Here is a 12,373-nt window from a genome sequence, read left to right as displayed (position 1 = left end):
TTGCCTAAAACCTATATCAGTGTTTTGTGTCCACTGATTTCACAAATTATAATTCTACCACCTTTTGAATATAATTGTGATGTTTTGGACTTAACCTCAGAAAGCCCCTTCCTTTTTCTCTGATTGGAATTTTTACAGATGCATCCACTCTTAGACATCTGTACCCTTTTGGCCAAGAGCAACTGCGAGATGCATGTTGGGGGAGGGCTTTTTTTTGGCTGACCTAAGAGATTTCCCTGAGAATGTGTGCAGGAAGAGATGGCCAGGTAATTGCTAAAAACCCGGCAGGTGAAGGGCAGCTGTCTCTAGGAGCGTGCCAGCCCACATGTTACATCACAGCTGTTGATGCCTGTCTGTTGGAGTCTCTAATCCATAAGATAAAAGCCAGGCTGTTGGAAACCTTCCATGGGACTTTGGTACTGAGGCCCTCCTTACCCTGCATGGAAACCAAGAGGTTTTCCAATAGGTCAGTCCGAGCCCAAATCCGATACTCTCTGAGATGACTTCATACACTATCAGGGATGCTCTTATAGAACAGTTAATAATATCAGTCTTAGCGACAGACCAGGGTTTGGATCTTAGTCCAGGAGTTTCCTCTCTGTCTGAGTTCCAGCAAGCACTTAACCTGTCTGAGCCTCAGTGATCCCATCTCCGAAATGGGCTAATAATATCTGCTGCATAGGGTCATTGTTAGGGCACTGTGCATTGCACAACTCCAGGTGGTGCCATCCTCATGGGCCGTAATGGAAATGGCAACACCAGGAGCTGTGTAAAATAGCCATGTTGGCTAGTGTTAAGTATTAGATATAATACTACATATAAAGATTTAGCATAGTGTCTGCTGTCGTGATTATGAATAAAACCTACTGTTACTCTCTCGGGCAACTGACCATGATTTGCCGTTGTGCCATTTTGACATTTGCTTCTAAGAAACAAAATAATTTGGGGCACAGGAAACACAATCCTCAAAGCCCCGGAGGTAAGAAAGTGTTGTCGTGGTCAGGGAATGGAAAGAATTTCCATATTCTAGAACTCAGAGGCTAGATCCTGAAAGGTCTGAATAGCTTATTGAGGGGATTGGGCTTGTTTTTAGGGCAAGAGGCAACCCATGAAAAAGCTTTAAGGGGGAGTAAGAGAGTCAGATCTGTACTTCAGGAAGCTCATTTTGGCTGAAATGTGAAAATGGAATGATGAGATTTGGCAGGAATTTGAAGGAAGTGGTTGATTATATCAGTCCTAGAGACAGGCATAGGTTGGAATCTCTGTTCTGTGTTTACTCTCTCTTTTCCATACTACTCTCTGGGAGCCAATACTTAACCTTTCTGATTCTCACAGGTTCCCAAGACATTTGAAGTTGTAAATCTTCCAAAGGGTCACTACAAATTGTTTCTTTCTCCTTTTCTAAATTTGAGATCTCTACTGTATCATTTTTTATACCTGCCAGGCATTGGGATCATTTATAATTTGGATTTTTTTATAAAAGGCAAAAACAGGTCTTCTTGTTTCCTCCCTTACCCCTATACTCTATTCTTTACGGAACCAGCAGAAAGATGTATTTAATAGGAACATTAGCTGATATCACCCTTCTGATCAGAACCTCCTGGTGAGTCCCATCTCTTTCACAATTGAAGCTAGTGCCTTGTGGTGGCCTCCATGCCCCTCGTAATCCATCCCCAGTGTGTTCGCAGCTCCGGAGCCCTGTTCCCCTGGCTCGTGGCCCTCTCATCACACTGGTTCCTCTGTGTTTCCTAGACGATGCAAAGACAAGTCCCACAGGGTCTTGGCATTTGCTTGGAATTCTCTTCCTGTAGATATCCATGAGGCTTGGTCTCTTACTTCCTTCAGGATTTTGCTCCAATGTCGCCTTATCAGAGAGGCCTTCCTTAACCATCCAGTATAAAATCCTGCATGCCATGTGTGTACACACACACACACACTCACACACACACTCATGCAGGCAGACTCCCTGTCCTAATTAACATTGCTTCCGCCCCTACCCCTCCAGCACTTTTTAGCATCTGACATTTATATTCATTTGTTTGTTTCCTCCCCGATAGAATATAAGGTCTGCAAGGACAGAGACTTTGTGTTTTTTTGGTTTTTTGTTTTTTAATTCTCTGATGAACTCTTAGGACCTAGAAGAGAGCCTAGCAAGTGATTCTAAAACACATAGTTAGGTGGCACTCATAAATAGTTATGGAATAAATGGCTGCATGATGGATTTAGAGCTAGACCTTTCGCTACTCTTGTAGGTTGCTTCAGTGTCTCCTTGTTTTAGGTGGTGATCCCACCCAAGCCCTGTAGTGACTGAATAAGTAGACTCACTGACCATGAATCTTGCATATTTTGGAAATACACTTTTTCTATTTTTCAGCCTTTTATGCAGAATGTAATTGTGCCATCTCAACCCTCTGCTGTGTGTTCACCTGGGAAAAATGTCAAAGCTTATCTACTCATAGTGATGAGCTAAAAGGGGCTTTAGGCAAATGGTGGGCTCTTTGAGGGTCTGCCAGAATGTGCTGGGCCAGGGGCTTCCTCCCGGGCGCTGGTGAATTTCCACTGCATGCCATGAGCAGCGAACGTAGGTGAGTGTGTGGGTGGCTCTCGGACCACCCCAGGCTATGGAAGGCTCCAGTCTAGCTCCACTGTGAACTTTTTATCAGGCCACAAGGCTATGTTCTGACTTAGGACCCCCTTCTTGCCACCACTTTATCTGATGTCCGAACTGGCCTTCCAGGCCAGAGTTACCCTGACTTGGAGCAGACCCTCCTCTCTGTCAGCACCTTTCAAGCCTTAGAGGCAGAAGTGATGTATGGGCAGGGTGGCGTTTTGCCTGAGCTGGTGGGTGAATTCAGACCATGGTTTTTCAGTCCGCCACTTGGCTTTGTTTACCAAGCTTTGTGCGGCTCAGTGACTCTGTTGCTCTATCTCTAATTGCCTCCAGCCCTTCATCATATGTATACTTTGTGGTCACTGCTGTTCTGCCACATGAACTAATTTAGATGGAATTATTGCTCCTGTATTTTTTGGTCACTTGAACCCTCTGTAGAACTAATATGTGTTTTAGAATGACCATGGAAAGGATGACATCAACACTGAGAAGGAACATTTTATGGCTGGTAAAGCTGATTGCACAGCCTGCCAGACAGGAGTCCTAACACACAACTAGACCCAGGCCTATTTATCTTCCTTTCCTGCTGTGGACAGCCTGCAGATTCTAAAGTGAGATCTGTCCCCAGATGTGAGGAGCTGTGCTTCAAGATCCAGATGTCCAGCTGCTAACATATCAGGAGCACTGGGCTTGCTGAAAATTAGGAGGCAATGTGCTCTCATCAAAATATGCTTTTAGGGGCGCCTGGGTGGCTCGGCCGGTTAAGCGGCTGCCTTTGGCTCAGGTCATGATCCCAGGGTCCTGGGATTGAGCCCCGCATCAGGCTCCCTGCTCAGCGGGGAGCCTGCTTCTCCCTCTCCCTCTGCCTGCCTCTCTGCCTACTTGTTCTCTCTCTCTCTCTGTCAAATAAATAAATAAAATCTTTAAAAAATATATGCTTTTAAAAACTGTACTTAGTGTGTGGAAAGAGTGCATTACAGAAGTTTTTTTCCCCCCTCAAGTACAACTACCATTGACTTTGTAGGAAAGCTTGAAGATATCTCTGTGTTTCCAAGTAAGTTTGGAGCAATAGGACATGATTTCAAAAAATGAGGTATAAGGTCTGCTCCAGAATTTAAGATCATCAAGAGGCCTTGTGCTGGTTAAGTTTTTAGAGTCTGAACTTTATTTTTTTTTTTTATTTTTTTATTTTTTTTAAGATTTTATTTATTTATTTGATAGAGAGAGAGATAGCGAGAGCAGGAACACAAGCAGGGGGAGTGGGAGAGGGAGAAGCAGGCTTCTTGCCGAGCAGGGAGCCCGATGTGGGACTCGATCCCAGGACCCTGGGATCATGACCTGAGCCGAAGGCAGACGCTTAACGACTGAGCCACCCAGGCGCCCTAGAGTCTGAACTTTAAAGCATCAATCTTAATAAGGTGATTTTGGTAATGAAACAGTTTCTGGAAGGTGATTATACTAACCAAAATTTAAAAGAAAATCTGCATTAGCAACAAGGAGAAAATTATTTAATGCATCAAAAGGTATCCCCCCCCCCTTATTGGCTCTTAGCATGCATAACTATGTATTCAACAAGGCAAGGCTATAATTGAACTTTTCATTTCCAATAAGTCAATTGTGTACATTGCTCAGTGAATGGAGACTACAGGTAGAAAATCCATACGTGGAGAGATTGAGTTATAAATGGTACAAAGGATTGCTTAATCACTGATGGATACTTAGACTAATGATTCACTATAGGTGTTATGGTAGTCAAATATAAACAAATCATTGGTAAAAGCAATAAAAATCAGTAATTGGTCATGTTTTGGATCTGGCTCTGATGATGTGATTTTTTTTTTTCCCCACCTTCCCTCCATCTTATTTTTACCAGTAGGTTGGGACACTTGGAAGTCTACCATTGTACAACATGCTGCCGTTAAGACTCTCACCTACCTTTTCGATGGGATGTCATCTGTTAGCCATTGTGGCTCTCTTATTTTCCCACGTGGACCTTGTAAGTGCTGAGACAGAAATGGAAGGAGAAGGCAATGAAACCGGCCAGTGCACTGGCTCGTATTACTGTAAGAAAGGGGTGATTTTACCCATTTGGGAGCCCCAAGACCCTTCCTTTGGAGACAAAATTGCTAGAGCTACTGTGTATTTTGTGGCCATGGTCTACATGTTTCTCGGAGTCTCTATCATTGCCGACCGGTTCATGTCCTCTATAGAAGTCATCACATCTCAAGAAAAAGAAATAACCATAAAGAAACCCAATGGAGAGACCACCAAGACCACTGTGAGGATCTGGAATGAGACCGTTTCCAACCTGACCTTGATGGCCCTGGGATCTTCTGCTCCAGAGATTCTCCTTTCAGTAATTGAAGTGTGTGGCCATAACTTCACTGCAGGAGACTTGGGTCCTAGCACCATCGTGGGAAGTGCTGCATTCAATATGTTCATCATTATCGCACTTTGTGTTTACGTGGTCCCAGACGGAGAGACGAGGAAGATTAAGCATTTGCGTGTGTTCTTTGTGACGGCAGCCTGGAGCATCTTTGCCTATACCTGGCTTTACATTATTTTGTCTGTCATCTCTCCTGGGGTCGTGGAGGTCTGGGAAGGTTTGCTTACCTTCTTCTTCTTTCCCATCTGTGTCGTGTTCGCTTGGGTAGCAGATAGGAGGCTTCTGTTTTACAAGTATGTCTACAAGAGGTATCGGGCTGGCAAGCAGAGGGGAATGATTATCGAGCATGAAGGAGATAGGCCATCTTCCAAGACTGAAATTGAAATGGATGGGAAAGTGGTCAATTCCCATGTTGACAATTTCTTAGATGGCGCTCTGGTTCTGGAGGTCGATGAGAAGGACCAAGATGATGAAGAGGCTAGGCGAGAAATGGCTCGGATTCTGAAGGAGCTCAAGCAGAAGCATCCAGAGAAAGAAATCGAGCAATTAATAGAACTAGCTAACTACCAAGTCCTAAGTCAGCAGCAAAAAAGTCGAGCATTTTACCGCATCCAAGCTACTCGCCTGATGACTGGAGCTGGCAACATTTTAAAGAGGCATGCAGCCGACCAGGCAAGGAAGGCTGTCAGCATGCATGAGGTCAACACTGAGGTGGCTGAAAATGACCCTGTGAGTAAGATCTTCTTTGAACAAGGGACCTATCAGTGTCTGGAGAACTGTGGTACCGTCGCCCTGACCATTATCCGCAGAGGTGGTGATTTGACTAACACTGTGTTTGTTGACTTCAGAACAGAGGATGGCACGGCCAATGCTGGGTCTGATTATGAATTTACCGAAGGAACTGTGGTCTTCAAGCCTGGTGAGACCCAGAAGGAAATCAGAGTTGGCATCATTGATGACGATATCTTTGAGGAGGATGAAAATTTCTTGGTGCATTTGAGCAATGTTAAAGTATCTTCGGAAGCCTCAGAAGATGGCATCCTGGAAGCCAATCATGTTTCTACACTCGCTTGCCTCGGATCTCCTTCCACCGCCACTGTGACCATTTTTGATGATGACCACGCAGGCATCTTTACCTTTGAGGAGCCCGTGACTCACGTGAGTGAGAGCATTGGCATTATGGAGGTGAAGGTACTGAGAACATCTGGAGCTCGAGGAAATGTTATCGTTCCCTATAAAACCATCGAAGGGACTGCCAGAGGCGGAGGGGAGGACTTTGAGGACACTTGTGGAGAGCTCGAATTCCAGAACGATGAAATTGTGTAAGTTCTTTTTTTATACATACATGTGGGGTCGAGTGCCTTGGTGGATGGGAGAGTGGGTGTGATTTTTTTTTTTAAACTAAATGGTACACAAAGAATGGAATATTTGCTATACAAGACCACTTTAAAACTATCCCTGCTGTGCCACACTTACCAATATGCTCCATACGGAGATCTTAATTTGGTTTTATTTTTAACTTCCGTGCTTTTGCGTATTTTAAGTACATTATAGCAGTTATGATAAAATGAGTTCTGTGACACAATTTATCAAACCGCTTATGATGGGTTGGAAAATTTATATTCTATTTTGAATCACATAATATATACACAGAAAGGGAATATTTATTTATTTATTTATTTATTTATCGAAAGTGAATATTTACAACATCACATTAGGTCCCCAACTTTATTACTGAGTACAAATTGGGAAAGCTCAAAAAGGAAACACCTTTGAAAAGAATTTCCTGGTTACCAAGGCTGGTTGGAACATTTTTTTGCTGCTTTTATCTGATGCTGTGTTTTTGTGACAATCTAAGATAATGTTTCTGCTTACATGCTAATGCTTAATTATGACTTGATGACCAGTCCTGCTTTTTTTAGTCTTATGCCAACGTGGGAAAAGTCATATAGTTGTTATGGAGATCTAGTCTATTTTTATTTTCCGTGGTTAAGTAAACCCTTTTACCCTACTGATACAGTAACGGGGAGAGAATAAGATTCTGTCCAAGCATCCTAGTTGACAGGGAACAGGTCGAAGAAAAGAACTGGGAACAGTTTACTCTTCCTAGTGACACTTTGCAGTGACACTTGCCAGTGTTGTAACACCAAGTGCCTGGTTGTGCAATGATTCTACCATGACAGCTGCTATTCAGAGCTATTCCTTCTTCCTTGCCTGGGAGGGGGCATTACCCTCACCAAATGCAAACCAGAAAGCTGACTCAATGAGCAGTGTCCAAACTGGAAGGAAGGAAGGAGGGAGAAGAGGAAGGAAGGAAGGAAGGAAGGAAGGAAGGAAGGAAGGAAGGAAGGAAGGAAGGAAGGAAGGAAGGAAATTATTTATGATATCTGTAGTACAGCAAAGGACATTCAAATGAATGATTATGTTGGTCGAATCACTGGCAACTTAAAAATTTCCAGGAAAGAAAAAAGTACATATAACACAGTTTGTTCTAAAAATGGTTAACTCTTGAGTAAATGTTATGTGGTATGTCAAATGCCAAGTACATTCTCTCCAAAATGAAATTTCTCTTGCTGAACGTGGAGGGGGGAGGGGGCCGGGGGGGGAGGGGAAATGGGCAGAGGGAAGAGATTTTCCTGCAGAGGCCTTCCTCTTTACCTCTCTTTGATGTTGTGTTATAGAGATGAACAATTACTGAGTGTGGTATCATGATGAAATCAAGCAAAGCAGAGATTATAATATCCACCTTTAGATGTGTGGGGGGTAACTTTGGATGAATATCTATTTTATGTTGGTTCTTATATTGTTAATGTTCCACGTGTTGAAGTGTGTTTTGTTGGACATGTATTTTACTGAAAGATAATAATATAAAAGCAAATGAACATCCTGCGTACTTAAGGAAGGATTTTCCCAGAGGCCTTGCATTGAATGGGAGCCTGCCCATGTTAGCTCATAAACTTTATTCCTTCGTTAGGAATTCTTTCTCATTATATTTTCTAATCCTTTCAGTTATTGAACCCTGTTGTATTAGATAGCACTTGTAATCCATGTAAAAGTATATTGCATGTTACTAAAGGAGTATTGAATATTATTAAATGAACTCACAAGGGTAGCACTAAAATATGACCAAATGGGTGTTTTGTCTTGTTTGTGTATTCATTTTACTTAGGATGTTTTCTCCTGAAAATTTGGTCTTGCTTTTTGTTAAGAATAATGGCTCTGTACTTGTTTATTTGAGAGGCAGTCTTTCCTTATCTATTCTGCTGTCCAGGACATTACCAAACTGTAAATAAATAACCTTTTTTTGGACACAGTGTAGAAGAGGAAGAAGAAGGAAAAAAAAAGACTGACAGTGATTTGATGGAATAATTTATTCTGCCAAGCTCCATTTAAAACATTCACCCTATGCCATTAAATTGATTTAATTCTTGCTAAGGAAGGAATATTGCCAAATTCCAGCTTCAGAAATTTAAATATCTTGTGAAGATTGGTAAGAATGGGTAGAATTATTGGCATGCCATCTGTGTGTATGTGTGTGTTCTTAGGAGTATTCTAGATCAATCACTAGTTACTAGTTTAATAAAACTCTTACTGTATTTTATTGACTAAGTTGAAATATGAAATTTTAGAGATGTCAAACATTTTATTTATCAGTGGAATAAAATTACAGCCCTCCATTTTTTCCTTTTTTCTAGAATTTTGATTTTAAAGAGTCTTCATCCTGACCTTATAGAGTGCTGACAAGCTTTGTAGATGCTTACTACATCTGCTGCTTAAATAAATTTGTGTAGGTGACTGGGACGTAGCCTTCAGCTAGGCACCGAGGATTACAACATAATGTTTCTAGAAAAACATGATATTATCAAAGATCCCTTGTTTTTCTTCTTCTTCTCCCCCTCCTTCTTCTTCATGGATCATTCTTCCTCTGGAAGTTATTTCTAAGGCCAGGTCCCCACAGTCAGACCCAAGCGACAGAGTTTGTCATCAGGCAGTGAAGCTGAACCATGTGGACTTCAACCCAGTTTTTCTTGAAAAATGAATTTATATCTCATCCAATTACATAGTTAATCTTGAGAGGTGACTTTCTTAAAAACCTACAATATATAGAGAGGACTGTTGATGCCAGTGAACTTTATTAACTATTAAAATCTTTTTTTTGTTTGTTTAATGTTGTGCACAAAGCCAGAATTTATGATTCTTTCCAGAGGACCTAAAGAGATGCTTGGAAAAGCCTGGATTTAAAGCTTACCTATTTTAAAAAGCCATTAAGGAAGGTAGATATTTCTACCTTGGGTCCAATGTAATCAGGAATGGAGATCAACAGGCAGTCAGCTTTATTGATTCTTCGGTTTCAAGAACAAGATAGATTCTTAATCTTATTTATTCCTGATCTTATTTTTGTAGAAGTCATTTAAATTTATAATTAAGCATATCTTTGCCTATTCATTCACATTTTTATGTAAATGAGTTGAATTATTTCAACTTGACCTTTTTTAAGATCAAAATCTGTATCTGAGAAAGATACTGATAAGTGGTGCTTGTAGTCTTAAATAAAGTGTATTCTCGGCAAGACATTTTAAAATTATAATGCAAAACACGTTAATCGATATAATTAACAATTAGCACGTGCTTTTGTATAAACTCAATCAATGACAAATACTAAGCCCATGCCAGCTAATCTTGACTTTCAACAGGGAATTCTGCCTAATGTTAACAGCTAATAAAAAATAAATGAAGAACATGTTAATTTGATTTGTGGTTTGGTAGGTGATATCCACAAATTTGAAGGGCTACTAATGGTTGTTTTTTAATGATGCTAGTTTAGTGGTAATGATTATTACAAAATGTTGTTTGGTCTTCCAGGGTCTAACATGAGCTTGACTGTTCTGGAAAATAATAAGGTTAATTAACTAATGTAGATACAAATCAAATTCAATTACTTAGTTATAACCCAATAGCAATACTTTTGGAGGAGGACTCAAAAGATCATGAGCATTTACTATTACCTATTTAAAATACAGAGTTGAAAGATGAGGTATGCAGGTTGGAAAATGCATGCAATATATCGCTTAGCAAATCAGTTTCCTGGGGGCTCCTAGCTACAGCATAATTTATTAATCAATGGATCTGTCCAAAATTAATTTTGCTTCCACAACTATTAATGTTTTCAAGTATGATTGTGACTTCATTAATTTTAGGAAATATGATATGCAAGACATCCTAACAAATATAGCTGTTTGACACTAAATATTTATATTGCTTTTTCTGGAGAAAGAAAGAGAAAAGAAATAAAATTTCAGTATTATATAGGTTGTATGGAATTATTATTATTATTATACTCCAGGGAAAATAAATACTTTGTTTTTGCTACCTGTATTACCAGTATTCTGTTCTTGCTATATAGAATTCCAGGGAGTAAAGACGTAGCTTTATAAGAGAGCAATTCAGTTCGGAGAGTAGGACAAATGTGTAATACAAGAAAGCAGCCAGCTGTAAAAAAAGAAAGAAAGAAAGAAAGAAAAAGAAAAAAAAGAGATGAAACAAAAATAGTAAGAAAACTTGAAGTGGTCAGAACAGAAGAATAATTTTGTGTCTTTGGGGGAATCAGAAACGATGAAAAGTACTACAGAAAATAATGTTAGACAAGAAAGGCCATTAGTATGTGTATGAATCCAACATACTCAAGATTTACTTTATTATGGAAGAAGAAGTTTATTTGCTACATTTAACCTATTAAAATGATGGAACCATGATTTTATATTGACATAAAACTTTCTTAGGTAATATGCTAATGTAAGAAATTTAGATGAAATGATTTTAGGATTTTAATGGTTTTCTGCTTTTCAGACTGGAATATTTATCTCTTCTTAGATCCAAATCACATGTAGTATCATCTGCAAATCTAAATTATAACTACAAGAAGTGTTTTTATAAATGCATATGTTTTCATGAATGCAGAACTATTACAAACATAAGACAGGGTAAGAGCCAAAAAATATTTTGACTTCCCATTCAATATTGCCAGGAGCCTAAATTGATTATGTGCAGCAGGGTTGTTTACTATGTCAACCAAATTGCCATGTTTACTGTTGTAATCTCATTTTCCTACTGCTAATTAGAGTTTAGGGTTATAATATAGTTATGTAAAGAAATTTTATCTTAGCAAATGAGGAGATATCATAGTTCAGACACACTGAAGTGTTTAAATTATGGACTCTTTTCTGTATCATCATTCAAGGCCATTCCATAGGGGGATGATTACTTCACTTGGTTAAGGCTAGAAAAGAATTTATATATCAATCACTCTGCACATGCTTAATAAGCTAACTGATTTGTGCCCAGTCCTGGGCTAGTTATTATGAAGGGAACAGAAGAAATCTACTCCTTATACTCTAAAATGGGAGATGATGAGATAACTCATGTTTTGATAGGTACACACATCATTATGAAGACATGGTGGACGCTGTAGCAGAAGTCTTAATTTTGGACAAAATATTTGCAGTTGCTTTTGAAGGACAGAAGGCATAACCGGAGAGAAAAATATGGTGTTTTTTAAGATGGAGTAGTATCTTGGTAAACCTGAAAGTATGGACCATTTCACTAAATAGATGGGATGGTTATCAAACTGAATGAAGGACTCAATGAACATTGATTTTCTTTAATGGGATTTTAAATAGTCACAAAGGTATTTAAATTAATCTGAGTATATGTCCCTTTAAGCTAGTCGCAGAAGAGCAAACACCTAATGATTCTACTTATATGAGATACCTAAAATAGTCACTCCTAGAAGCAGAAAGCAGAATGGTGGTTGCCAGGGGGAGGGAGGAAATGGGGAGGGGGTCCAAATCAACGGGTATAAAGTTTCAGTAATGCAAAATGAATTAGTTTTAGAGAGCTACTGTACAACATTGTGCCTATAGTTAGTACTATTGTACTGTGCACTTAAAATCTGTAAAGAGGGTAGATCTCATGTTAAGAGTTTTATATTAAATTAAATAAATATAAATAAAAGAGCTGATCTACTTTTTTTAAAGAAAGCTCATATGCTTGCCCCTCTCTACCAGATTGCCTCTTGTATTTCTAAAGAAAATTTACAAGATTTCTAATAACACTAGTCAATATTTTGTTTTGCACTTTGTGAATTAGTGCTTGTTCTCTAGGGATGGTTTTGACTTACATGAATCCTGTACCCCCTTGAGCAGCCCTTAATTCATTGCACCTCCCGCTCTTGTCCCATTTTTTTCACAGTTAGCAGGGCACGGCCACCATCTTGGTAAAGCCTGAGCAGATTTTACACTAAATGGTGAAGTGGGAACATATTTCCTTTCTTTTTTTGTTTGTTTGTTTGTTTGTTTGTTTGTTTTGTTTCTTTCCTG

General features: G+C 39.5%; 1 protein-coding gene across 20 annotated transcripts in view; it reads left to right on the top strand.

The window, feature by feature from the left end:
* The window catches only part of SLC8A1 (solute carrier family 8 member A1), a 372,498-nt gene that overhangs the window by 67,159 nt on the left and 292,966 nt on the right, over positions 1 to 12,373 (top strand). For 15 of the 20 annotated variants that reach the window (XM_032410378.1, XM_032410376.1, XM_032410366.1 and 12 more), the window contains exon 2: positions 4,488 to 6,319. In XM_032410378.1, the coding sequence (XP_032266269.1) occupies positions 4,521 to 6,319 (1,799 nt within the window). In that variant the 5' untranslated portion in view covers positions 4,488 to 4,520. Of the gene's footprint in view, positions 1 to 4,484; positions 6,320 to 12,373 lie in introns of all 20 variants that reach the window. The other 5 variants (XM_032410379.1, XM_032410381.1, XM_032410377.1 and 2 more) reach the window with 1 other exon arrangement.

The sequence above is a fragment of the Phoca vitulina genome, unplaced genomic scaffold (genome assembly GCF_004348235.1).
Source record: "Phoca vitulina isolate PV1807 unplaced genomic scaffold, GSC_HSeal_1.0 scaffold12, whole genome shotgun sequence".
NCBI classification, from domain to species: Eukaryota; Metazoa; Chordata; class Mammalia; order Carnivora; family Phocidae; genus Phoca; species Phoca vitulina.
Note: the sequence above shows the minus strand (reverse complement) of the source record. Positions and strands in the feature narration are given on the sequence as shown.